Source organism: Xenopus laevis, chromosome 2L (genome assembly GCF_017654675.1).
Source record: "Xenopus laevis strain J_2021 chromosome 2L, Xenopus_laevis_v10.1, whole genome shotgun sequence".
Lineage (NCBI taxonomy): Eukaryota > Metazoa > Chordata > Amphibia > Anura > Pipidae > Xenopus > Xenopus laevis.
The window spans coordinates 103,861,462-103,887,370 of record NC_054373.1 but is presented as its reverse complement, the minus strand read 5'-3'; the positions used below and the strand labels follow the sequence as shown (position 1 = coordinate 103,887,370).

At 35.5% G+C, this 25,909-nt stretch overlaps 1 protein-coding gene across 1 annotated transcript in view; it reads left to right on the top strand.

The window, feature by feature from the left end:
• Positions 1 to 24,056, top strand: part of LOC108708347 (dynein beta chain, flagellar outer arm) — a 242,968-nt gene extending 218,912 nt beyond the window's left edge. The window contains exons 96-100 of the mRNA XM_018246944.2: positions 4,121 to 4,254; positions 6,551 to 6,674; positions 16,015 to 16,175; positions 17,258 to 17,370; positions 23,129 to 24,056. Of these exons, the coding sequence (XP_018102433.1) occupies positions 4,121 to 4,254; positions 6,551 to 6,674; positions 16,015 to 16,175; positions 17,258 to 17,370; positions 23,129 to 23,616 (1,020 nt within the window). The 3' untranslated portion in view covers positions 23,617 to 24,056. The remainder of the gene's footprint in view (positions 1 to 4,120; positions 4,255 to 6,550; positions 6,675 to 16,014; positions 16,176 to 17,257; positions 17,371 to 23,128) is intronic.
• Positions 24,057 to 25,909: the final 1,853 nt, after the last annotated feature.

The following is a 25,909-nucleotide window of genomic DNA, read 5'->3' as shown; positions in this document are numbered from 1 at the left end:
GTAATGAAATTGAGTTACAAATGCAACACTGGGATTTTCTGTACCTATTGCATACATATTACTCATAAATATCTTAAAAGTACTTGAGCCATACAATCTTGGTTTCTCTGTTACTGATAACATTTTTTTCCTTTACATTCTCTTTAATTTGCTTCAACTGATTATCCTGCTTCAACCCTTTCCCAACATATTTGATTAGGAGGGTTGGACAAAAGTTTTGGTTATTAGAAAAAAGTAAAGATCTATTAATCAGGCATAATAGCTTCCCCTTTGTTGATCAGTGGTTTGATCAAAGGAAGCAGTTTGTACTGTAGGTTACTTAGTTTTGCATAATAGAATGGCTGTTTCTTTCATGCATCAGACAAAGTTGCAATTCATTAGCTAGCAAGATTTGGCAGCAACCCTGTCTTGTGAATGGAGTTAAGTAGGCTTTCTATAGACTGCATGTGCAGTGAATTATCATGCCTACTTACTTTTAATTGGCTCCTGTACCAGTCCCTAGACAGTAAGGCTGCCAACAGTCCTTGCTAACTGAAAGAAAAAGCCATTATATTCTGGGAACCATGGAGAAAAATTATATACATTGGGCAGTAGTGTTTGTGATGTTAACAAGCAAAAACAACAAACTGTTTTTCCAGCCTTTACACCCTTCCAATACATGCTATAGACACTGAAGCTAGCCTTCCACAATTCTGAATTTGTTTATTATAGAAAATCCTATTTTTCTAGCACATTTAATATCCAGAATAATGCTAACAACTTTTAGTGCATTTCAATTACAGCCAGTATAGGTAAATTGTGACCATCAGTAAATGTTAGCAGTGGTTAACCATTAAGTTGCAGAAAACTTTCCAAGCTAATTGGAACTGAGGTTTTCCACTAATATTTTTAAAGGGTTTCATATACCATATACAGGCTCCATATACTGGGTTCTATGGTAACCATCTATATGTTTCAGGATCACTGAGCTATCCCACATAATTATTTCTTGAAAAGAACTAGCTTTGCCACAAAGTTTTACCTTACTCTTTATACCCACAACAACCAATGAAATATTTTACTTTCCATCAGATGTCAAACACATGCTACCCACTGGCTGCTATGGGTTTGGGAGCCTGTGCCCGTACAGCAATACTTTCTTATTTTTAAGTTCCTCCATCTAATAGCTGCAAATAATTTAAATAATTTACTGACTTAACGTGGTTTAACAAGCTGTTTTCAGTATGTGGCAACTGCTAAACTGTGTGGGTGAGTTTTTGCTTTAGGAAAAATGTTATGTTGAGAAAAACACTCAACAAATTAATAACTACTGTTTCTGAAAAAAAGGTGCATGTTTATATCTATAAGAATGAGTTTTTTAAGTCTTCTTTACTTATTGGTATTGGCACTTAAACTTGGCAGGTTTGAGTTGGGATTTGGCACATTTCAACAATATTCATGTTTTTCCACATTGTGATTAAAATGGTGCAATTCATTCAAATTATTGTTGACCAATAATTTTAGCATGATGAATGTGCGACTGTAGATCAAATCAAGGGCACATTTTTACAGTAATGTAATAACAAATAAGACTTATTTTACAGAGAAAAAATGTATCCCATGTGCAGCACCCCAATCCATCCTCAGTTATCTATCCTAATGAATCATATCTGATATTGTGTGTATGTATGTTTAAGGTTATCATTAATTAACTGTACATAGTTTCTATGAAATAACTGTACCTTGTTTCTAATAGACAGGGTTCTAGAAGTCAACCATTAAGATATTTATCTTTTGACAAATGAGGCAGATTAGCTTGTCTATCCATGATCATTATACAACTTTTAAAACTACAATCTACTTGATCCATCAGAGAGCCTTCACTTGTACAATGCTTCATTAGATTAAAAAATATTTATTTCTACCAGCAGGATAATGTGCACTTCATGCTGCCAGCAGGGCTGGAGGTAATCACACAGTTACAGATAATGATTTAAAGGGAGAATCTGGTGTGCCATTTCTTAGCTTACCATTTTTATGAAATCAAGGGAAAACTTTTTGTAAAGCACCAGTTAATAGAGCTTCTCAAGCCGAATCTTGTACTGCAATCCATTTTTTGTCAAAAGAGGAAACAGATTTTTACATATTTCATTTTTAAATTTGACTTGAGACCAGATATTTTCTTATTTTCAGAAGTCCCATAAACCTTGTGACTGTACAGTTTAGTCTGTGTATATATTTATATATATATATATATATATATAAATATAACCAAATATATATATATATATATATATATATATATATATAGCGCATAGTATGTGCATGTAAAAATGGCACAGTGACTCCAGATCATAAATACATTAGTGAGAGGTAGAAGGTAGTAACACACAAACATATTAAATACAGTAAGCGGTTGTGGGAACCAAGCCTGGTCATTCTCCACCCATCTGAAGGCATACTTATTAAGCCTGTCAGCTCAGCACGTTGTCTGTGGGTAGTCTTTGACTCCTCCTTCTCCTTATAGTAAAACCATGGTCAAAAACGTTTGCTTCTTCCTATGTAATATTGGCAAAATCTGTCCCCTTCTTTGGCATTCAACTGCTAAGAAGCTCATGCATACTCTCATCCTTTCAACGAAACTACTTCATCTAAACTCACACTTAGATAAATGTACCCCTTAATGTACTATGCTAGTATTCAGTGCTATACAAGTAACACTTTATAAATAAAAATAAGATACAAACATATTAGGGGGTCATTTACGACTGCAAGCACAGTTTTCCCCACAGTCAGTTGCGCGTTAAACCCATTCTGTAATGGTATTTGCATCAAAAATGCAATCAACACCACTCAATCCTTCCTGCCTCCCATTCCAAGCTGCATCTATTGGTGCAGAACCCTGGAACTACCTCCTGGTTCCCTTTGGAGTCATTCTCCAATAGGCGCAGTAGAGTTGTGGACACACGTCACTCGCATGCCAAACAAAGAAAATATGCTAAAGGAAGCAGTAATGAGAACGATTTGTAACAAAATAACTACAGAGGAAGCGGACCCAGCTGCAGGGGGGGGCAGGAAATGTAGGGGGGCCCATGGGCCCTAATTAATGAGCAATTTCAATATATATTGGTAAAACAGGACAACCTCTGGATTTGTTGAGGGTCTTAAATTTAATTTGCTGTGGCGCCCAGTAACATCGAGTTACACTACTGCTTGCAACCATAATGGCATTCTGGGGAAAAGGCACTGCATTGTGGGGAAAAACTTGCAGATTGCTCACTGCACTTGCAGATATAAATTAAGTATATTCACAATATTATGTGTAGAATTATGTATTGCTACACTAGCCTAGAGTTTTAAAAATGTTTGTTTTCTTTGTTAAAATGTATAATATGACGTGGCAAAGGATAAAATAAGTGGCTTCATAGTTAGTTAATGGAACATAAGACTGGTCAATGCAAAAACAGCATTTTCCTCCAGCTTTGTAACAATTGGAGATGAGCTACTGAGATATTGAGTTGTCTGGGCCACCACAGGGGGCACTGCTCAACCATTTAAGTACCTTATTTAAGTTAAAAGCAGATGTGTGCTTTTATCGCTGCTTTTGATCTCAAGAGATCCAAGCCACCCGGTTCTATTACAATTACTTTGTTCTTCCCTTTTTAAGACTAATGAATCACCACATTTAGAATCACCGACTTTTGGAAACGGCACAGCAAATGTTACTCATACTATGAAAGTCATTATGTACAAATACAGTAGTCATAATATGGTCTTAACCCATAGTGGCTAAAAAAAAGCCTTACAATGTACTGTACTATGAAATATAAATTACTGACACAGTCAGGCTGGCACATGGAGACTAGTATAAATGTGTTTGTCAAGGGACAATCAGACTGTCAATAAATTCATAATAAAGCAGCCACAAAGGATCAATACTGCTAGATTGTGCAAGTTATCACTGTAGAATGTACTGATACTGATACGTGATACATTACATAAAGGCATATAAAGTGGTCTGTATAGAATAAGAACAAATAGAATAATAGTTAAAATGCATCTCAAAAGTGTTGCCTTATTATACAGTCACATTGAACCAAGATGGATTTATTCATCTGAATCCATTTTCTTTTGCCTGCAGGTGGTTCTCCAGTGTCACATAAGCGAACATCCTGACTATAAGCCTGAACTGGAAAGATATCAGCTGTACCTCCAGAAGATGATTTTACAGGGAGCAGGATGGGATTTCAAAAATAACTGCATAAAGGAGTCAAGGTGATAGTTTTCTCATTATTGTGGTTTTCATTTATGTTCCACTATCATATATTCACCCATTTCTGCATTAGTAGTGTTATACAAGAAATATGGTTAAAGGTATACTATCATAATAATAAAACAGCATTTTATACCTTGCAATATATATATAATATTATGTGATATACTGAATTTTGGGAAGTTTTAACTTATATCTACCTTTGTGCTTACAGGGGGAAATATTTATCCATGTGCCTATGTCTATTTCCTGACAATAGTCACAGCCTGCACTTTTTTTGCATGTGCCCATGACAAAGGCACCTGGTTTTGAGGGTCAAAACATGTTGGGTTTTATATATGTGTGCCATTAATAAAGGTTGATACATTTTTCAAAAGAGTGCCCTGTATAATAAATGTATTTATTTACTGACAATAGTCAGGACGATGCTTAGAGCACATGTCAGCAAGCGAATAAGAAATATGAAAGGCTAATTTTCCTTAACTGAATTTCTACCTGAGTAGATAGCTGTACCCTGGAGCACTAGGGTGACACATACACTATAAAATGTGAGCCATATAAGTGCACAGTGCTATAATTATGTGTGTGAGAAATTAGAAGGAGCTAAATGTGAGGCATGCAGGGCTTCCAAGTGGGGGGTCTATCAATTGTCTGTTCAGAGACAAAGCTTACTATAAGAGGACTTGGGTGAACCAGAGTTCCATAGTTCATTACAGAAAACGTCAACACAAGAATGTTTACAGAAAATGTAAAATAACTGTTTTTATATAATTGGTACCAAGTTATAGGGGAAAATTTACTTACCTCCGAAGTTGTGCCAGCGTTGTCTTTGCCGCACTTTGCCAGGCATAGATTCACCAGGGCTGCGCAAATTCACGAAGATCCAAAGTTGCGCACAAGTTACCGATCATTTGTGAAGTTGCGCTATCAATGTTACGATCAGCGAAGGCTAATTTGCATACATCGCGAAATAGAAATTTGAATGGACATGTATGCTGCAGCAAATAAATAGCACTACACAAGCCCAGGGAAACTTAATAAAATTATATAGCGGTGTTCTAATGCCCTACACATGTGCCCACAGTATAGTTTAGGTGCCATATGTTAACAAAAGTAGGGGGGAAGGAGGGTACCCTAAAAAAATTCGATCTTTTTCAGCCTATCACCCAATAAAAAGTAAAAAAATGCCAGCGTTTTTTGGGGAAAATTTTCAACTTTTTTTTTACAAACTCCTATCTATTTTATTGCACTTCGCCTGGTCTGACCTGGCGAAGTAAACTCTGGTGAAGAGGTAACGTTTAGAAATAAAAAAACATAGTAAATTTGCGTAGTTTCGACCCTTCGCCAGAGTGCAACTTTGCCTGGTGTTAGCCTGCAAAGTTGCGCTAGTCTATCTACTTCTCTAGCAAATTTTGTCGCCAGGGACACTTTTAGTAAATTGGCAGTTAGTGAATTTTCCCCATAGTATCTTCATTCTATGAAAAATTTGGTAAACGGACAAATATATGAGCAATCTAAATGGCCATAGATCAATGTGCTCGGTTTCAGAACAGTGTCTCTGGTTACAGAGCCATTAGTTTGCCACTGAGTAATGTAATTGGTTTCAAATGAATACACTGTAACTGGTCTTAGATTAATAAATATGGTTGCCGATCAATTTCATGTGAGCCACAATGTACTGCAATTAGGATGAATCTGACCCAGATCAGGGGCCTGGATCTTAGAATGCACTGTAGTTAATGAGCAGTTGGAGTGTATAGTGTTTGGGTTATTGTGCTAGCAGGGTTTGGGCTGGAAATCACCATGTTACTATGTTCATTGGGGTCAATGCAGCATATGGTCTGATGTCACTGATCAAGTTGAAGCAGCCATTGCACCAGTCTGGGCTCTGTTTACTGCGCCTGTAGATGCTATAGCACAATCTGCCAGTATAGGCATGATTCCACCCGCAGTTGGAAGAAAAATAAACTGTGAAAACATGTATAAGGAGGGTAGTTCATAATCCGATGTACTGGAATCGACAGTACTTTTATTACGCATTGTAACACTGTAAGCTTTATACTGTATGTTTGGGTTGAATTAGGTGATTGTCTTACTTTCTGCCCTAATCTACAAACAACAAGCTCAACTACAAACAAATGGTGTTTTATATAAAAAAATAAAAATTCTAAACTGTTAAAAAGCAACTGAATTACATGGAAGTCTTGCTTCAAGGCTGTAGTTTTAGCATTGTTAATATCAATTTATTATAGTTACAAAAATGACTAAATCCTATTGTATTTTTCTCTTCTTTTACAGTAATTTAGAAAATCCTCTACCGTTTGTTATTATATCTCCGACCCTTCTTGAAAATGTAAAATCAGAAGAAGAAGGAGGTTTTGAAACATACAAATGTCCTGTCTATATGGATAAAACAATGAAGGTCAGTTAACTGTATATGTATGTTATGAGACTATCATCCAGTAATGATTTGGGGTGATACAGAGTGGAGGGGTGCTGGCTTTGTGTGCTTCCAGTTGTCCCTTTTATCAGCTTGGCTGGGTCCATTTGCTGTACAGTGCTTCTTAGCAGCTGTACAGTCACGCTAGCCTGGGGCTAAAGATTAGCCACATTGGACATTGGAGGGGGCAGGGGTGCCTAACAAACTGGCTACCCCAGTCATTACCACAGTCATTTCAGTGCTGTGCTATTTTTACCCCGTATCCTAGCTATAGAACATACACTGTTTTATCCTGTACTCTTCAGAAGGGATGATATAGGAAGGTATAATGAATTGTGTAGTGTGGGAAAATTCGCTTAAACAAACAATAAGAACTTCTATTAGCTGGTAATGAGGGTATTCCAGTCTGGGGCCCCAAGAAACAGGTGTTAACTGCAGATCACAAAGGAGTAGGGCTTGCTAGCTGTGGATGGAGTTCGGAAAGATAATGGCCAGGGTATTGACAAAATAATGTGTTACCAAAGAAGATCTGGGCATTCATTGTGAGCCCCACTCTACTTGTTGGAAGGGCCTACTGCCAAGGAGGACCAGGGGACCTGTGTCCAAATAACTGTGTAAAACAAAGATTTTTTGGAAAAGTTAGTCTCTTAGGTTCTCCTCCTTGTCGGTCTCTCCACTGTCCAAGAAGAATCCAAAATATACAAACGCAAGACCAGCGCCTGTGGCAACAGAAGTTTAGAAACCAATATGGCGCAGTATTTCTGTTAAAAGGGATAACACCCAGTGTTTAGTTACAATTAACCCTAAGGGTGCCTATTTCTTTTACTCTTTCCCTTTTACAATAATACACACATTACTCTAGTGTTCCTTTGTGGTATAACTTTTTGATATTATATCCCATAAGCCTTAGTGGACTTCCACCAGATAGCAGCAATTCCTACTCACAAACCAAGGGTATAAACATGCACATAGTTTATATTCCTGTTCTGGTTAGCTCCAGCTCCGCACCAGTCTCCTACTCTGGCCCACTGGGGTGCATGGTCCTGTTAACTAGAAGCATGGGCCCAAACAATTACTAATAAGGACCCTGTAGAAAATAAATGAGAGAGATTCAATCATATGTGCAGATCTCCTGGTGAGTCAAATCAAGCTCCTATAAACGTTCAGTCCTCAGGTGGAAAATTTGATGACCTTAAAGGAAAATGGTTGTAAAGCTTATCAGAGGTAGGAACATTGACTAGCCAAACTGGAATTGTTAATTTTGGGCGAAGAGGCACTTAATAGTGGATATGATTGTATAATAGACCAAAATGATTACCCTATTGGGATATAGCTTCCGTGAGTAAATTGTTTCCCTTATTTACAAGTTAGCTCGAAATGATTTTGGGAACTGGTTGAAGTTGATGGATGTTTTTCAACCACAGTTGCCAGGGAACATTCTGTGTGTAACTGCTATAAGATATATCCACTTGTTTCCTGGTAAATGTAATTTGATATAGTGGACTTCTTGTAACAGGAATATAAACACTGTGACCGTGCTGTCTAAATGGTTAGCATAGGCTCTGTGAATACTGTAAATTCTGAGGCTCACTTAAATAGTTAGGGAACACTATACACTTCTACATAGATAAAATACTGTAAATATGCACAGAAGTTCAGGCTCTTTGGTTTTTACTGTAATTTGCAACTTGGATATAATCAACAATTTAATGTTCTAATCAGCTAAAAATCAGGGCATTTTTATTTTTGTGTTTGCTCACAGATGCAATTGAAAAGAAACAAAACTGAGCTCTTCTGGGAATCAATTTAAATAATATTAATAAGCCAGTAAAGCAGAATCAAACAATGAATAAAAAGACATACAAACAGACTGCGTGATGCTGATTATGAATTAAACAGACTGCATGAAATAAGCTACATTGACACATGTCCATCTCAATGAAAGAATGATACAGTAAAAGACAATGGATATACATGTAAAATTAATTTATCATATATGAAGGGTAATGTAATTGTTAATATGAAACTTAACATATTAGCAACAATTATTATGCACCTTATTGTTTCAGACTAATTTAGGCCCCCTTCGAGGTTAAACATGAGCGCCAAACATGAGGTGTATTTTGTACTTTGGTAGGGAAAAATTGCTATTGGTGTAGGTTTTTCTGGTGATGTTGTCTAACCACAATAACTATGGCTATGGTTACTATATGAATAAAAACATATACTGTATGTACATATTAAAATATTAAAAGCACACTGAGCTGAATGATCTGTGCAAATGTAGGGAATGTTACCCTGCTTGTCAAAAGGGAATAATGTCCCTTTGAAACCAGTTTCCCTTTTGATAAAACAAGGAGGACAGCAGTTAGTCAAGAAGCAAGATACCCTTCCATGTTTTAACTATTATTCTAGCTGTGTATTATTCTGTGATCTCTTGCATATAGCTGCTTTACCTTACAGTGTGTGATCTTGGCTGAATTGTGATGAAATCTATTGATTTTTGTTTTGTGTTTAATTTTAAAGTGCATGGTAAGGCAAAAAAATAAAATCCCATTTTTACTTTCTTTAATGAAAAAGATACCTATCTCTAATAGACTTTAATTAAAAAATGTCTACAGTTTTTATAAGAAACCTGACTGTATGCAGTGAAATTCTCCCTTCATTTACTGCTGTGGATAGGAATTGTCCGACAGTCCCTAACTGCTCTGCAGGAAAACAATCATACTTATGAACAGCAGGGGAAGCCCCCACTTACTTCCCAGCTGTTCAGAACTCAAGCAGCTTTGTTTATTTCCCTGTAGAGCAGTTGGCGACTGTGTAGGGAGTTGTATTGAAGTTTATTTTTGCCTTTACATCCTCTTTACTGTTTCCAAATCCAGCTGCAGGGGCAAAAATCATGGAGCCAGATTTAAACAGATACACTGGGATTTTTTGGAGGATTATTTTGCTGCAGCCACTGGTTCTGCAGAGTTGGAGAAAGGTTGTATTAAACAATACAAAAACTATAAAATCCACATTAGATTACATGACAACACAGGACCCAGTGCAGTCTGCATATTCTGATTATTAATCAGTCTTGCTGTATTTGCTTCTGGCAGATATTATTTGACTTGTGCTGTTTTGATAATTTATGGCAATCCCTAAGCAGCCCAGACCACACTGAGCATGTGCACAGTCTTGCAAAGATGTTTAACTAAGTTACAAGATGGTGACCCCCTGTGGCCAACTTTGAAAACATAAATCATTTGTTGAATTAGGCTTGTGTTGCAGTAAGTTTATGTTTATGTTTCGTATGCAAAATACAGAATTTCTAGCCTTATTCTATTTAGACTTTACTTCCCTTTTAAACATTTCATTGTCATGTTTTTTTCTCAAAGCTTCTAAAATCTCTAAGGGGCCCATTTACTTAGCTGTGTGAAGGAATAGAATAAAAAAACTTCGAATTTCGAATTATTTTTTTGGCTACTTCAACCATCGAATTGGCTACTTCGACCTTCGACTACGACTTCGAATCAAACAATTCGAACTAAAAATCGTTCGACTATTCGACCATTCGATAGTTGAAGTACTATCTCTTAAAAAAAAACTTCGACCCCCTACTTCGCCACCTAAAACCTACCGAAGTGCAATGTTAGCCTACGGGGAAGGTCCCCATAGGCTAATGTTTTTTTGGTCGAAGAAAAATCGTTCGATCCATGGATTAAAATCCTACGAATCAAACGATGCGAAGGATTTAATCGTTTGATCAAACGATTTTTCGTGGCGAAGTAGGGGGACCGAAGGATTTACATTCGGCAGTCGAATATCGAGGGTTAATTAACCCTCGATATTCGACCCTATGTAAATCTGGCCCTAAGAGTCTAAAATAAGTCATCTCCAAAGTAAATGTGTTTTGTACATAATTTGCTATAGCTCCCCACTGGGCTTTCAGGAATATGCGAAGAATAGAAAAGAATAGAAAAAATTGTTTACTTGGAGCTAAAAAAAGTTAAGGGTGATTAAAAATCTTTCACACCTAAATATTTTCAACATAATAAAGGTTTCAGTCATTTATTTTGCCAAACATTATTTGGAATGGTCAGTGACTGTGAACTTAATTGGTATAAAAGCAACAAATGGTACAGGATAATGTACTATTTGTAGTAAGCTGATTCAAATATAAGTTCAAATATACATGTACTTATACATAATAAATATAGAAGGAACTCACCTCTGTCCTTTCAGAATCCATTGTAGCCTTTATATTAGCAGGCCTTCAGTCAGTTGCTGGATGTAGCCATATCGATAAAAGTGTTTCCGCTTTGTTTTCTGATATCTGTTCACATTCCTAACCAGGGATTTCCTTTCTTTTGTATTTTGCTTTCAGCAGGAACTAGTTGTGTGCATGCTTGTATATACGGTATTTCTGTTGTTGCTAGGATAAAATGTTAAAACACTGTACACATTTTAATAGAACAAGCCAAGGTCTCTCTCTGCCTTTAGTTGATTAATAATAAGCTTACACTTGTAAATTGCAAATGGACAGTAAATGTCCATTGTTATCTTGTACAGTTAACAGGTTTATGATGACTCAATCCCAGATATTTCTATTCTGTTTCGATAGTGCAAACCAAAATAAGCATAAAATAATGAGAAAGTGTTGGGTAGCACCAAAAAACAATTTGCAATTTATTTTCGTCTTCAATAGAGCCCATGCCCAAGAACCAAATGCTTTCTCTATGCTAACCACTGTATATGGTATGCTGTATGCTACTGAGCTATCTGATACTTTCACTACAGTACATGCTCTTTGTTGTAAATGTTCCAATCTTTAGTTTCTACAATACTTTGGGTGCTTGTTAAGGAATTTGTTTGTCCCTTGGCTTCTGTACTGAAGCACAGTTTAAGTTATCTGAGGTGACTTTAGCCTCACAATGATTCACTTAGTTCTTTAGAGTAATTTTTTCCTTATGATTTGTTGGCATACCTTTACATGTCCATGATACTATTCCTGCCTTTCACATTAGGCATTTTTACAGCTAAAATATACATCCAAAATAAATTTTACAGCTAAAATAAACTTCTGTGTCAACAAACAGGCACATGTTTACATGTACTGTATATTCCCTAATTAATTAGGCATCTCAACAAAATATGGAAAAATCATTATTTCATGTGTACAGATTTTTGGATAAGGTTTTAAATTTACAATAATATACTGTGATTTTAAATGGTAGACATTATTTTCTGCAGAGCTAACAGACTGACTTCATAAAAACAATTTATCCTTTACCAAGCAGTAGTGATGGGCGAATTTATTTATTTGGACGCCGGCACATTTTCCAAAAAACTAGACGTCAGCGCTGTTTCGCAAATTTTTTGCTGTTTTGCGAATTTTGCTGGAAATTCGCAAATTTTTCGGCGAAACCCCACAAATTCTGCAAAATCTGCTCGGAAAGGAAGCCCCCCCCTCTAAGATATATTGGATCATTCATCTGACACCCAACTGCTGCATGAAGACAGAATGAAGAGAAAGAGATGCTGAGAGAGGAATAGTGAATATAAACAATGCAGCATTTTAATTGATTGTATTTAGAAAGTTTCCTATTTCAGTATGAAAGCTTATATTACATTTTTATTTTTGTGATAGTTCCTGTAGATATCAGAGTGCTTAAATCTAAAATCTACAGTTCCCCTTTAATATTTTGTTTAATTAGCCCATAATTTCTGTATAGTAAGATGATGTAAGTTCCTACTAAAAACTTACAATTGTACATGTAATTGTAGGTTTCTACTACTCTACTGTTAGGCAATAATATAGCGTTTCTAATATATTTTACTTTCTGTAATTTATCCCTTGGTGGAGTTAAAATAACTGTTGCCTTTGGTTTTCAAGCTGAACTGCTCAAGTGGATCTGTTTATTATATTGGGGTAGTATGAGTGAATCTGTCCTATTTTGCTTCACCAAAAATTTAGCAAAACCATGAAAAAAAGGTGGAAAAAGCAAAGTTCACAAAATGCACTGATGTCAATGGCCACTGAAGTCAATGGCCTTTTTCCCCACTGCGGTTTTCTCTTGCATTTTATTTTGCATCTTTTGGAAAATTATGCCAGTGGCAAAAGGAAATTTCACTACAAATCCATGCTTGGAACACTTTGCTCTTCACTGCTGTGGGGCTCTTGATTTTTATGAGATATAAAGGCTTGTTTGTAAATGCAAATGCTGTGTGCAAAGCTCAATTTCAGGCACAATTCACCATGTGTTTTTCCCCTCAATACAGTGTTTCACCCACAATTCCAGTATCATTACAACCAAGCAAGTAGAGCATCTCGAGTAAATGGATGCAATTAATCAAAAAATTGTCGGAGGGGATTGCATCATTACTGGTGCTTGAAGTTAAAATTAAGTTTATGCATAATTCACTGGGCACAAGTCTGGTGCGCCTATTGAAGCAATAGAGGGATCTCTAAAAAACAAAAGCATGTATTGTACACTTCCATCTGAAACCCCATTCACAAATTCCATTTGTTGCATTATTGCTTTTGAATTCCATGGAAAATGTGGTTCCAATTTGATAGGCTAGCTTTGGAGAACAGAAAGGAGATATACAGTATGTATTTAAGATAAGTGAACTTGTTGTGTTAAATATACAGGAATAAATATTTTAGGATTGATAACTCTGTGGATCTGCCCAGTTAAGGCTATGACAGATATGCTAATAAAAATTATATTGACCAGGCACCCAAGGCTTAGTTCTCTGATTATTTTTTAAAAGCTTTATGGACATGTAATTAGATTGTTCTGTATTTCTTGGTCTCAAAAGGGGTAACATGGTGTATAAAATCAATTTAGTCGAAGCATACATGAATGCAATGTACACAGCATTTATGTATCCCTTGTTTCCTTTACAGCAGGCTATAAAGCGGTCCTGTTCTGTTAACATTTTGTATTGTTTGTATCTTCCATTCAAACAACAACGGTGTTGCTGGCATGTTTGTTCCTAGCAAACATAATTTTTTCTTAATGTCTTTTGCTCTGAATAATATGTGAGCTTGTAGATGAAATTGATAGCAAAATATTGTGTAACCTATGCTGAATACAAGGCAGGAGTTCATGGGTTACAAGAAGAAAATTCAAAGAGATTATGTTCCTTGCTGTGAAGAGATAATGTTCAATGAGGCAACAACTGCCTTTAGTCCTTTAGTCCCCTGAGCAGCACCAGCATATACACTCTTGGGAAATAGCAGATAAAAGGAAAAAATACAGCAGTTTTTGCAGTTATGGGCATGTTAAACTAAGCATTATATATATATATATATATATATATATATATATATATATATATATATATATATATATATATATATAGCCAACCTGGAAAAAAATGCACTCACAGGACTTAATTAGTGCAAACAAAAAAGGTGGTTTATTGCACTAAATAAACTAAACTTGTTTGCACGAAATAAGTCCTGTGAGTGCGTTTTTTTCCAGGTTGGCTTCATGATTTTATAACTAACAACTAGGCGGTTGTTGTTTTTGTGCATGAGTGCTCCAGCTTTACCAAGGAGACAAATATATACACACATATATATAGAGAGAGAAAAAAGGAAAAAGCTTGCACTTACAGGTCTTACAAAAAAGTAAAGGTGTTTATTGGATCAAAGAAGAACAACTAACGTTTTGGCTAGCACTCTAGCCTTTCTCAAAGTGCACATTCAAACAAGCACCAACCTTTTAAACCCCCAGTGGCGGGAAAGAGGAAGTAGTGACATCACAGTGACATGTGATCAAAGTAAATATATATATATATATATATATATATATATATATATATATATATATATATATATATATATATATTGGACTCAATTAACACTTGAGTGCTTAAGTAGCCTGCAGAAATGTGAGAAAAGTGCAAAAAGTGGGGTTTTCATTTGATAATCTGAAAAAGTCGAGTTTTGCATCAAAAATTCGATAAGAGTGTCAATCATACAATATGTATTGATGCTCAATTTTGTTGATTCTTTTTAAGAAAAATTATTGATAAATTCGTTCATTACATGAAGGGAAGTTTGGTTGACTTTGTTTTCATAAAAAACTAAAATGAATTCAAGTTTTAGTAAATCAGCCCCTTAACGTCACAATTCTGAATTTTCAAAATTCAGCAGATTTTTTTTTTTTAAGCATCAATACTCACTTTCTAATCCTAGGAAAACAGTTATTTTTCCCAAAGCAGCTCCTAAATATTTTAAATAGCTTTAAAATGTAATTTGTTGTTGAAAAAGTGGTGTTTAGTTATTGAACAGTTTCATGTTGAAAGGGGTACTCACCCTGGTGGTCCAGCGGGCCGGCGGGGCCGCCTGCCACGCCTCCAGCGGGGCTGCCCGCCACGTGGTGCTTCCTCGTTAGCTGGCCGCAATACTCTGCCTTAGGGCGTGCGTGGCGCGTACCTCCGGACTTTATGTGCATATTGACGCTGGCGTGTTTACATCAGTGCGCAATGGTGCAAAATTCAAATAGTATTTAAAGGGACTTTGGCGCTGTGATCATTGCCCGTTGTTGGTTCATCTTCATGAGTTCCTGGGTGGTATTTCTGATAATCTGATACTTGTGTTTGACCCCTGCTTGCCTGACTTTCCTGACTTCTGTGATCCTGACCTTGGCCTGTTATCTGACTATTCCAAACTCCGTTAACTGACCCATGCCTGTTTGACCATCTTGATTGATCCTCTGGTTTTGACCCTTGTCTGTCTGACTCCGCTTGATTTCTGCCCGAACTGACCCGGTCTGTTTTACTATGCTTTTCGTCCTTCCCTTGAACTGTGACCTTCTGCCCAAAGACTTTGCTAAACGATCGTGCCCCTCTGCTCGTCCAGAACCCTCGCTTGGCTCCTCTCTTTATAAAACCTGGCAGCATCCAATTAGCCAAGGTGAAAGGCAGCTGTTAAAGGCAAAAGCAAGTGCCGAGACCAGGGAGTCTAGCATTGGTTCTGTATTCTGGGTGCTGTTCGTGACACATGTTTAAGTGTACACTGTATATTCTGTTTTCTGCAATAAATAATGGTAAAGGGAAACTAAACTCCTTTGTTAAAATGTATCTTACATCTTTTAATCCAATGCATTGCTTTAATTGTAAATTAGAGTATGGGTAAGGTAAATAAGGTAAGAGGGAGGACAAGCACATTTTCATCTTATATTCTCTTTCTTGCATTTAGATAAGTCATAGTTTTGCAGTAAATTGCCTTTTTAACTTGCCATAAAATCGAATTAATAAATGTGCAAAAATCAAAGCAGATTGTGCAACATAAATATATTGTTATATTTTTTTCCCACATTAGAACTGTGTGACAAAATTCCCACTTCTGTGCACTACACCTCTAAGACAATGGAAGCTTAGAAGAGTGGCTATTATTCTAAATTCAGAACTTGATGTCACATCATCACATGTGTCTTTTTCTTCAAAAGGAAAGGAGATGCAAGCTCACTTTCCAATGAGCAAGTAAGTTCTTAACATATAAAGATATGTAAAAGGCATTCAGCCAATAAATGATCAACTTGGTTCTCTTCTTTACTTGCTTATGATTACGGATCTTCAATACGAAACACGTCAGGACTTGATGTTTTTAACTTACTAAAATAAACTTTTCTGTTTTAATCAACGAGTGTAACACAGAGTGCTTGCCAGATTGTTGTTCTCTTCTTTACTTGTCATCAGATTCTAAGGGTACAGTTGATTTTTTAGATTATTAAATATAATTTAAGATTATTTCAATGTTTTGTGTCTATTCCTCAAGTCTAAAGGAGTGGCCCCTTGTCCTTTTTTCTTTTTTATGTGAAAAATAATTCATGCACAAGACTTGCATATGGTGTAAGTATAAATGAATGAAAATATACAGAGGAATTTGGCATATGGCTTTCTGGGAATAAGTAAGGAAATAATGTATATATAGTATATACACGCACATATATACAAAGCATAGAAATGTTGCAAATGGTTGTGTTATTGTCTTTATCTAAACTCTTTCTTTTAATATTTTAGAACACGTGACATAAGTAGGCAGGCTTATATATATATATATATATATATATATATATATATATATATATATATATATATATATATATATATATATATATATTACCATGTGACATGATTTGGTTTGCAGAAACATTGGTAACAGTTTAATATTTTATTTTTTTGAAACTTTCATAAAATAACAGTATTATGCATTTAAAAAATGTTGCTGTAATTTATACGGATACTTGGCTGACTACAAGAGGAACAATGTTTTACTCATGAGGATCTTAGTAGCACCTTGAGATTTTTGTCAGATTAGAAGCAATGCCAGCTGTAAGATGTGAGCATGAAAATGAAAAGGTCTAACAGCAAAAGGTAGCAGCAAAACTGTTTTTTAAATCACTCAGCTGTCATGATCAAGCCCCTGTGAAACTGTGAGATACAGTTAGTATATAAATGTGTCAATGCGGTGCACGTCTCTGTATCCATTCGTCTGTTCTCATAGAAGAACATTTGTGAAAGTGCAGAGGTCCCTCGAGTAAATGTTACTTTCTGTTTTCCAGCAGACTGACAAAAATGGGTAAATCATCACACGTAAAGATTTTCAACAGAACAAGTGAAAGGGAAGAGTCTCTAGCCACTGAGCCACAAATACAGAAGGAATCCACAAGCAATGGTAAATGTTCTCTCAATATCTTTCTGCCCTTAAGATATTTGTAGGGGGCAGATATATTTAGTAACATTATATACACACACAATTCACACTTTATCTATGAAGTGCTAAATGCTATACTGTGAGGCCCATGTGTCTGTGCCAGGCTTTTAAGGTATTAGACCTGTGATTGTGTTAATTTTTTATGTATCTTGAATAGATATTTCTAATAAACTGAAAATACTGTAGATACGATTGTCCTAATTTGCTCCAATCCAGTAAAACATAACAAACTATCAACAGTTGTGACTGGTAGTATCATACAGTTAGAATAATGTGAGTAAAATCATCTACATTCAGTTAGATTAATGAAAACCTGGAAAAAAAGATTTGCCAGTTTCTTACCATGAATTTGAATCTTGCCATTAATATCTCCCACACAGCACACCTTCTCTCCTCTTGCTCTGCCAGCTCTTTTTAGACTCATGGCAGTTATGCTATGGCTTACTAGAGAAGTGAAACAAATGTTATCCATAACAACACATTTGATCCTTTATTATATTATACTAATTTACTATTTGGTTGGGAAGCACAATTAATATTTGTAAAACAACAGGAAGTTGTTCGTCCTAGGGCTAGCCATCACTGTATCTACCATATTTGACATGTAAACTACACAATAGTTCTGCTATACTTGTTTCCTTAACTATAGCTTCAGTAAAAGTCATATTATAATAAAAGTTTCCTGCGTATATTGCATATCTTAAAATCATAAAATCTATAAGATTTGAGTTTTTTTCCACCAAAAATGTGGGTTTTTGTAACTGCAGTACATTGTTAAAGCATGAGATGCGTATTTGAAGACTATGAAAACCTGGAAGGAGGCCTTATCTTTCACCTGTTTCTCACTTCAGCTGCATTGTCTGATATATAGACAAAAAGTAGTGCTACTGGCGAGTCTATGAAGCAAAACCAATAAATAAACCATCCAGTGATTCTAGTTAGATTAAAGTGGACCTGTCACCCAGACACAAAAATCTGTATAATAAAAGTCCTTTTCAAATTAAACATGAAATCCAATTTCTATTTTTTATTAAAGCATTCATAGCTGTTGTAAGCTCATTTAAAAATCTCAGCTGTCAATCAAATATTTTCTGCCCCTCCTCTATGCCTTGGGCATAGAGGCGGGGCAGACAATTACTTTCACTTTCCATTCAGCACTTCCTACATGTCACTGCTTTCCACATTTTCTCCCATTCTCTTTGCCATTTAATGGTGTAGCCAGTCTAGCACCTATTTGGCTGTATTTAGAAAAATACCCACTAGCAGGGTAGAGCATTGGCTACATGCGACTTACACAACAGAGTCAGGGCCTTCGCCAACGCCAAGTGGAAGCTATCCCTTTAAGATGTAGTATAACTATAACACAAAGGCTATTGCATATAAAAATAGATTGATTGGACGCCAGGAGGTTCTTAGTGAAACAAAAGAGTTGTATTTATTGTAGAAAAGGCACAATAAAAGTGACCACAGGTTTACTCACGCAGGAGTTGTAGCAGGTATAGCATATCACAGAGGAGGAAGGATAGCAGAATGATGATGCAGCATGTCAGAGACTGTCACTCCCATAGTCAAATAGTCAAGAAGAATACCTCTGTCCCAAAGACCGATATACCAGTGAGGGGATCGGGATCAATCAGACACCAGTAGCCAACGAGGAAGAGGCCACTCCCTGCACAACACTATATAGCAGTGTGGCGGGAAATGATATTGCACCCTTTGGCCTATAGCTATAGTTGTTAGACTTACATGTCATAAAGGCTTTGGCCCAATAAACAACAGCTATAGGGAATGATACAAGAAAGGTAGGGAATTAACTCTATAGGAGCCTAATAGATCCTATAGGTCCCTACACCAGTGCATGGGGATGGACATCAGGTCTCCCATTCTGGTGCATAAACAAGATTCTGTTATTCTTAATAACAGTGTCCACAAAATGGCTCCTGTCTGCTTGCTATAATTTTGAAATCCCAGACTGAAGGAAACAAGAGTCAAATAATTTATATTGTGTAATTAAAGTTCATTTTGCTTGACTAATGTGATAAAATAGGATTTTAGAATAATTTTTTGGGCGATGGGTCCCCTTTAAAAATAACATTTAAATAATGAAAAACTGCTTGATATGTTTTGGATACCTGAATGAGAGTAATACTTATTGAGTTTAAAAATAATGGCAGGCATTAGACATTTTAGGTGGGACATTACTTTAGAACTCAAAAATGAATAAAATTAAACGGTCAGCTGATCTGCAGTACTGAAAGTTGAATTATCATAAGAGGTTGAGGGGAGGCTACCAACAAACTGGTTTCCATTAATGAGCTTATGTTTATATATTTATATATTTTTTGGGGGGAGGCTAAGCATTCCTAAAGCTTACTTATGCTCCACATATTCTTTCCCTGGAAACACTTGCATATTGCTTGTCCCTAGGAAAATGCTGAGCTACCAGTATTCATTGCAGACCATGGGCTAGTTCTAAGAGTAACATGTCAAGGTCATGTAAAAGTCAATGGCAGAGGCCCCTTGAACCATTTTAACATGTTTTTAACTTTCATGATTTTCAGGTTTTTTTCAGTGGTTTGTGCTTGAAAATTCAATCAATTCAAGCATTTCAAGCTTTTTTTTCTCTGATAACTCGATCAATTACAGTATTTGAGTTTTCTCCCCGATTGCATTCAATCGAGTTTTTTCATTAATAAGAAAACATTTGAGTTGTGAGTTTATTCGAGGTAGGCAAAAAAACTTTACAAACCTCAGAAACTCGACCTTTGATAAATAACTTCCTCAATGTTATTTCAGTATCCTGAGTGCCCACGCTCTCTAGCCTACCCAAAATGTAGACTTGATCCTCCTCGGGAACATGGGATGACATTGTGTTGACCTTTTAGTTCTCTTTAGTATAGCTAAGAATAAATATGCAGCCATCAAAAACAAATGTAGATAATGCATCTAACAGAGTGCACCTCATTTCATGATATCACTATATAGACATTATACATTTTTGTTCAAATACTTTCGTGAAATGCTTTATATACATCACTTTTATATTTATCTTATGCTTATATTTTTTTCAGCTAAAATCTTGGCATAGGTTTTGTTCACATTATTTATATCAGTGTGTTTATTCCAATGAGAGGAAGTTGTCATTGTTATTTTGAAGAGAAAAACCAGTAGATTAATTAAACAGTGCTCTTCTGTAGCCATAGTATGATTAAAAAATGTAAAATGTCTGTTCAGGTTTACCTTTATTTAAAAAAGTGTCGTCTCAGTCTATATATGGTTGGCGGTTGGTTGGTTTTCCTCTCAAAAGTCTCTAATTCTGTCAAGACATAGAAATAATCATTATATTTGTGAAATATTTAAACATTTTATTTTAGATATATGTGATTTGTATTTTTAGAGCTTCTCTCCCTGTAACTGAGGTGCAGTCATTTCTTTGGTGTATATGCAACACCACATAAGCTTTTAGCTAGTTGCTAAGAAACATTTTAAGACATGCCAGTATGAGAAGAATTTTGCTGAATAGATATTGAATTAACATGAGTGAAACAGGCCTCTTTGCACTGTCAACTAGACACTTTACATTGTGAGGATAAGATTTGCCTGTGTTCCTATGAGAGAGAGTCATCATTTAACAAGAAATAATGGCATTGAAAATGGAGTGCTCCAGAGAATCATTTGATTTAAAACTGCAGCTTCAATATTGGTTTGAAAACTTTTCTTTTTGCATAATTCTCTTAATCCATATGTTACTCTTGTCTCATGTCATAGAAAAGTAGTACAGTTTTTTTTACTTATCAAAATTTTTTCCGGTTATTAATGCATACGCCAACAAAAAAAGCTTTTGTTACAATGCGTCACTGGAATTCAGAGTTTTATAATGAGATATGATTTATAAAAGGAAAGTGTCGTATGTATAGTTTTAACTTATTTCCATAGTTTACACCACTTCAAGATATCAGCTCCAAAATACTGTATTATTTAGAGACGCAGGGAAGACGCAAGAGCACTTCTTTTGTTGTGTGACCTGGATGTCAAAACCTCCTCTTGTATGTCTGAAAGTGGAAACTAAGTACATCTCTTGTCAGATGTATAACTAACAAAGTGGTAGATTTTTAATCTGCTTGGGTATCAATATCATTATCAAATGTGCAAGAATATATTCCTGAGGTTTCTGGAGAGGGGGCCTTAGAAACTAGGAAGGAGGACTGTAATTGTAGCGAGAAAATATTGTGTTATTTTGCAAAAACAGTTCATCTTGAGATCTGTATTTTGAGACTCCAAACGTCAAAAATACAATGCATTAATTTTGAGTTTTCAAAATGTATTTTGAGTTTAAAAATAAACTTAGTACAATCAGTGCCCCATGGATAGGAGAATACAATGCCACTTGCATCCTCTTTAAAATGTTTACTCTCTATTACAACAATAAAACTAGCCAGGGAGCATTTTAATTGCCTTAAACAGCATAACAAATTGACTGTTTCCCCTGTTCATGCAGGGAAGACTGCTAGATATACCTTTTCACTTTAAGGCAAAATCCCTTTTGATTCAGAAAAGCTTACAATCAGAATTTAAAATATACAGCACATAAGCATAGACATTATAAAGAGATGAAAATACATGCTGCCTTACTAGTGTGCTTAAAGCAACATCAAGCATGATTGGATTATTTTACTTGTTTCACATAATTCTCTGTCTTAAGCAACAAAGAAGAGATAAACCTTTGTATCCTTATTTGATTAACTTCACATAAATTGTGTTTTCCCACCACTCACCTGCTATTATACGAGCCAAATCAAATGAATAAGAAAAGAACTGAAGCATTTACAGTTCATGCCTGCAGGCTCTCCCTTCCCCATGAGTTTATATTTTATTCCTTTTACACTTTTTTTTACATTTGATCATTTTCTGTTTCAAGTGGAACAGCTCACATAATCATGTTAAAATAAATGGCAGGATAGTATTTTTTATAATTGATCAGTTGGATTTCAAAACCTCTACTTAAAGTCCAAGTTAGTCAATAAAAACATCAATACAATGTGGTATATCTTTTTTTATTAAATACTGTATGTAATAATTATACAAAAATGATTTCCCATTGTGTTTCACTTTAGAAAATATTGGTAGAAATTTTGGAAAATCTCAGTCTGAACTATTCAAGAAATGAGATAAGCAGTTTGGCTAATTTTGTGGAATGAAGTGTTATTTTGAGCATTACCCACATGCTAATGGACATCGAATGCTAAAACACATTGTTACATTGATTCAAAATCAGTTTACTGCTTATAAACACTACTAATCTACTTCTAGTTCACTAGAAGTGCAATTTCTTTTTCATGTGAGTAAGGCAGTCTTTGGAATGTTTCAGCAAACCTAGAACATAGACTTGAATACGATTGAATTTATACATGTGTCAACTTGTTCTATGTGTCAACTTGTTCTAATGAAATTGGTGTTTAAGAGCAACATTGTTTTGTTTTTATTGAAGAATGCATTGGGACTGGTAAAGAGTTGCTTGGTTTATCTGGTTTATCAATATTCAAGACAATTTGGTCTATGGTTGACATTTATATTTCTGCCCTGATGAGAAAAAAGCATTCTTATGCATAGGAATAAATTAAAAGGTCCAGGTTCAGCATAATATTTACAACATGCTTTGACTTGTTATGTTTTTGGATTTTATTATTTCTAACAATTCTCATATATTTTTTTCTCGCAGGTGTTCAAAATGATAATTCACAACCATTAACAAAAGACAATGAACTATTAGATGCAGTTGATGAGAACAAAGAACCAGTTGAAAATTCTCAATCTGAATTGATGGACAAGGCTGGAGTTAGAGATTCATCTTTGTTTATTAACCAGACAACAATAAATGAAGAAATTAAGGACAGTGTTGGAGGAGATATAGTTAATTCACTTCAAAACGCATCTGTATCTGAGGGTGAGGATCACAGGGACCAGACAAAGAGGATAATGCAAGAAAAAGATTTCACCGAGTCTGAAGCAGCTAAAAAATGTTTTGAAGAGACTGTTATTAGAGAAAGTTCAATCATGCATACAAGTAGTTGTGATTATGACTCTGTTCCAAATGAGGCTGGTCTTGGACATAACAATGGTGGTTTTGATGAGACGGAAAGTCACATTTATCAATATGATTTTACTGATGACAGAAAAGAAATGTTTGAGGAGAATATGCATGGCTAAAATAATTGTGGGGCATGTGAAAATCAAGACAGCTCCAATTATTGATAGAAAAATCTGAATAATAATGAACAAGACTTTGATTACTATAGTGATGACAAAGATGTTATAGAAGCTCATACTAAAAATGATGAGAAGACTGCAGTCAGATACAAATGCATACTGACAAAAAGGGCATGCCAACAGATTTCTAAGTGAGTGAGTTAGTATAAAGAGATACAGTGTGTGAGCTCTCACTTGCCAATCAACTGACAGTGTGATATCTGTAACAATGCTAAATGATGTAATTATTTTAAGCTCCCTTTATTTTGTGCAAAAGATACTCATTAATAATATCAGAATAATAAGGAAACTTGCCATCAAATAAAATAAATTAAATTAAAGAAATCAAATTTAAAAACAAATTTAAATATGAATATTATTTTACATGTAATTTATTTTATAAGCTCTATTTGTTGACTTGTATTTCCGAAAACATGCTATACATTCTAATAGAAATAAATCATCTTGCTGTAAAACTACTACAGGCTGCCCATTTTTCTTTTTAAAATAAGTCACTGAGGCCCATTTACTATTGGTCCAATATCGAGGGTTAATTAACCCTCGATATTCGACCCACAAAGTAAAATCCTTCGACTTTGAATATCGAAGTCGAAGGATTTACTGCATTACGTTTGATCGAACGATCAAAGGAAAAATCATTCGATCGACCGATTAAATCCTTCGAATTCGAAGGATTTTAATCCATCGATCAAACGATTTTCCTTCGATCAAAAAAAGTTAGGAAAGCTTATGGGGACCTTCCCCATAGGCTAACATTGGTGCTCGGTAGGTTTTAGGTGGCGAAGAAGGTAGTTTTTTTTAAAGAGACAGTACTTCAACTATGGAATGGTTGAATAGTCGAACGATTTTTAGTTCGAATCGTCCGATTCGAAGTCGTAGTCGAAGGTCGAAGTAGCCAATTCGATGGTCGCAGTAGCCAAAAAAAAACTTCCAAATTCGACGTTTTTTTCATTCAAATCCTTCACTCGAGCTTAGTAAATGTGCCCCATCAAGTTCACTATCTGAGAGGTACTAGTAAATATACTGAATGGCTCCAGGTCAGTAAGAATGCCCTTGAGAGGAGTTAAGTGGGAACTAGGGGGTCGAAGTTTTTTCTTAAAGAGACAGTACTTCGACTATCGAATGGTCGAATAGTCAAACGATTTTTACTTCGAATCGTTCAATTCAAAGTCGAAGTCGTAGTCGAAGGTTGAAGTAGCCCATTCGATGGTTGAAGTAGCCAAAAAAAAACTTCGAAATTCGAAGCATTTTTTCTTCTATTCCTTCACTCGAACTTAATGAATGGGCCCCTAGGTGTTTAGGGGTTATTTACTAAAACTCAAATTTGTCTTATATTTGTATTACTCCAAGCTCAACCAAACTACCATCCACGATTTTATCTTATCTGTCAATAAAATAATTGGAAAAAGTTGGGTCGGGAAAATATTCAATAAATGTAGCATGAAAACCTAAATAGTATGAATTTTTCAAATATGATGCCCAAATTGCTAAATTTCTTTAGGGTTATCATCTGAAAACACAGAATTTTTGGAATAATTGGACAAAACACAGTGCATATTACTATATTTTCAAACTGTAAAAGGGACATCTCCCATTGACTTATGCACAACATCTACAGATTTGAGATGGCAGATTTTTGGATACTTTGGATTTTTGGACGTTTTGCAGCTTCCAGGTATAATAAATCTTGAAAAATTCTAGTTTTTTTTCTCTAAAAAATTCTAGATTTTGCCCGAAAAACCTTGACCAGAAATAAATCGAGGCTTAGTAAATAACCCCCTTAATTATGAGAACAAGAACAAATTTGCATATAAGTAGCAGGGAAGGCAGGTGCATTTGACAAAATACATGTATCATTCCTCGTTCCCTGTAATATATGGACCCTACATTTCCTTAATTCCTGCTTAAAAATTTCCTCCAGGGTAGAAAATGAAGTGCAAACTGAGTTACAGTTAGTGATGGGCGAATTTATTCGCCAGGAGCAAATTTGCGGCGAATTTGCGCAATTCGCCGCCAGCGAATAAATTTGCCGGTGCAGTTTCACAAATTTTTCGACATTTTGCGAATTTCCTGTGAAACGCCGCAAATTCGCCCATCACTAGTTACAGTGTGATAAGCTAAGAGGTTTCAGTTGTATCCTGATATCATGTGTATCTGTTAAGTTGATAACAAGGAAATGGCTGAGTAAAATGGAACTGTTGATTTCATTGTAACTAATGAATCCTGTAACAAT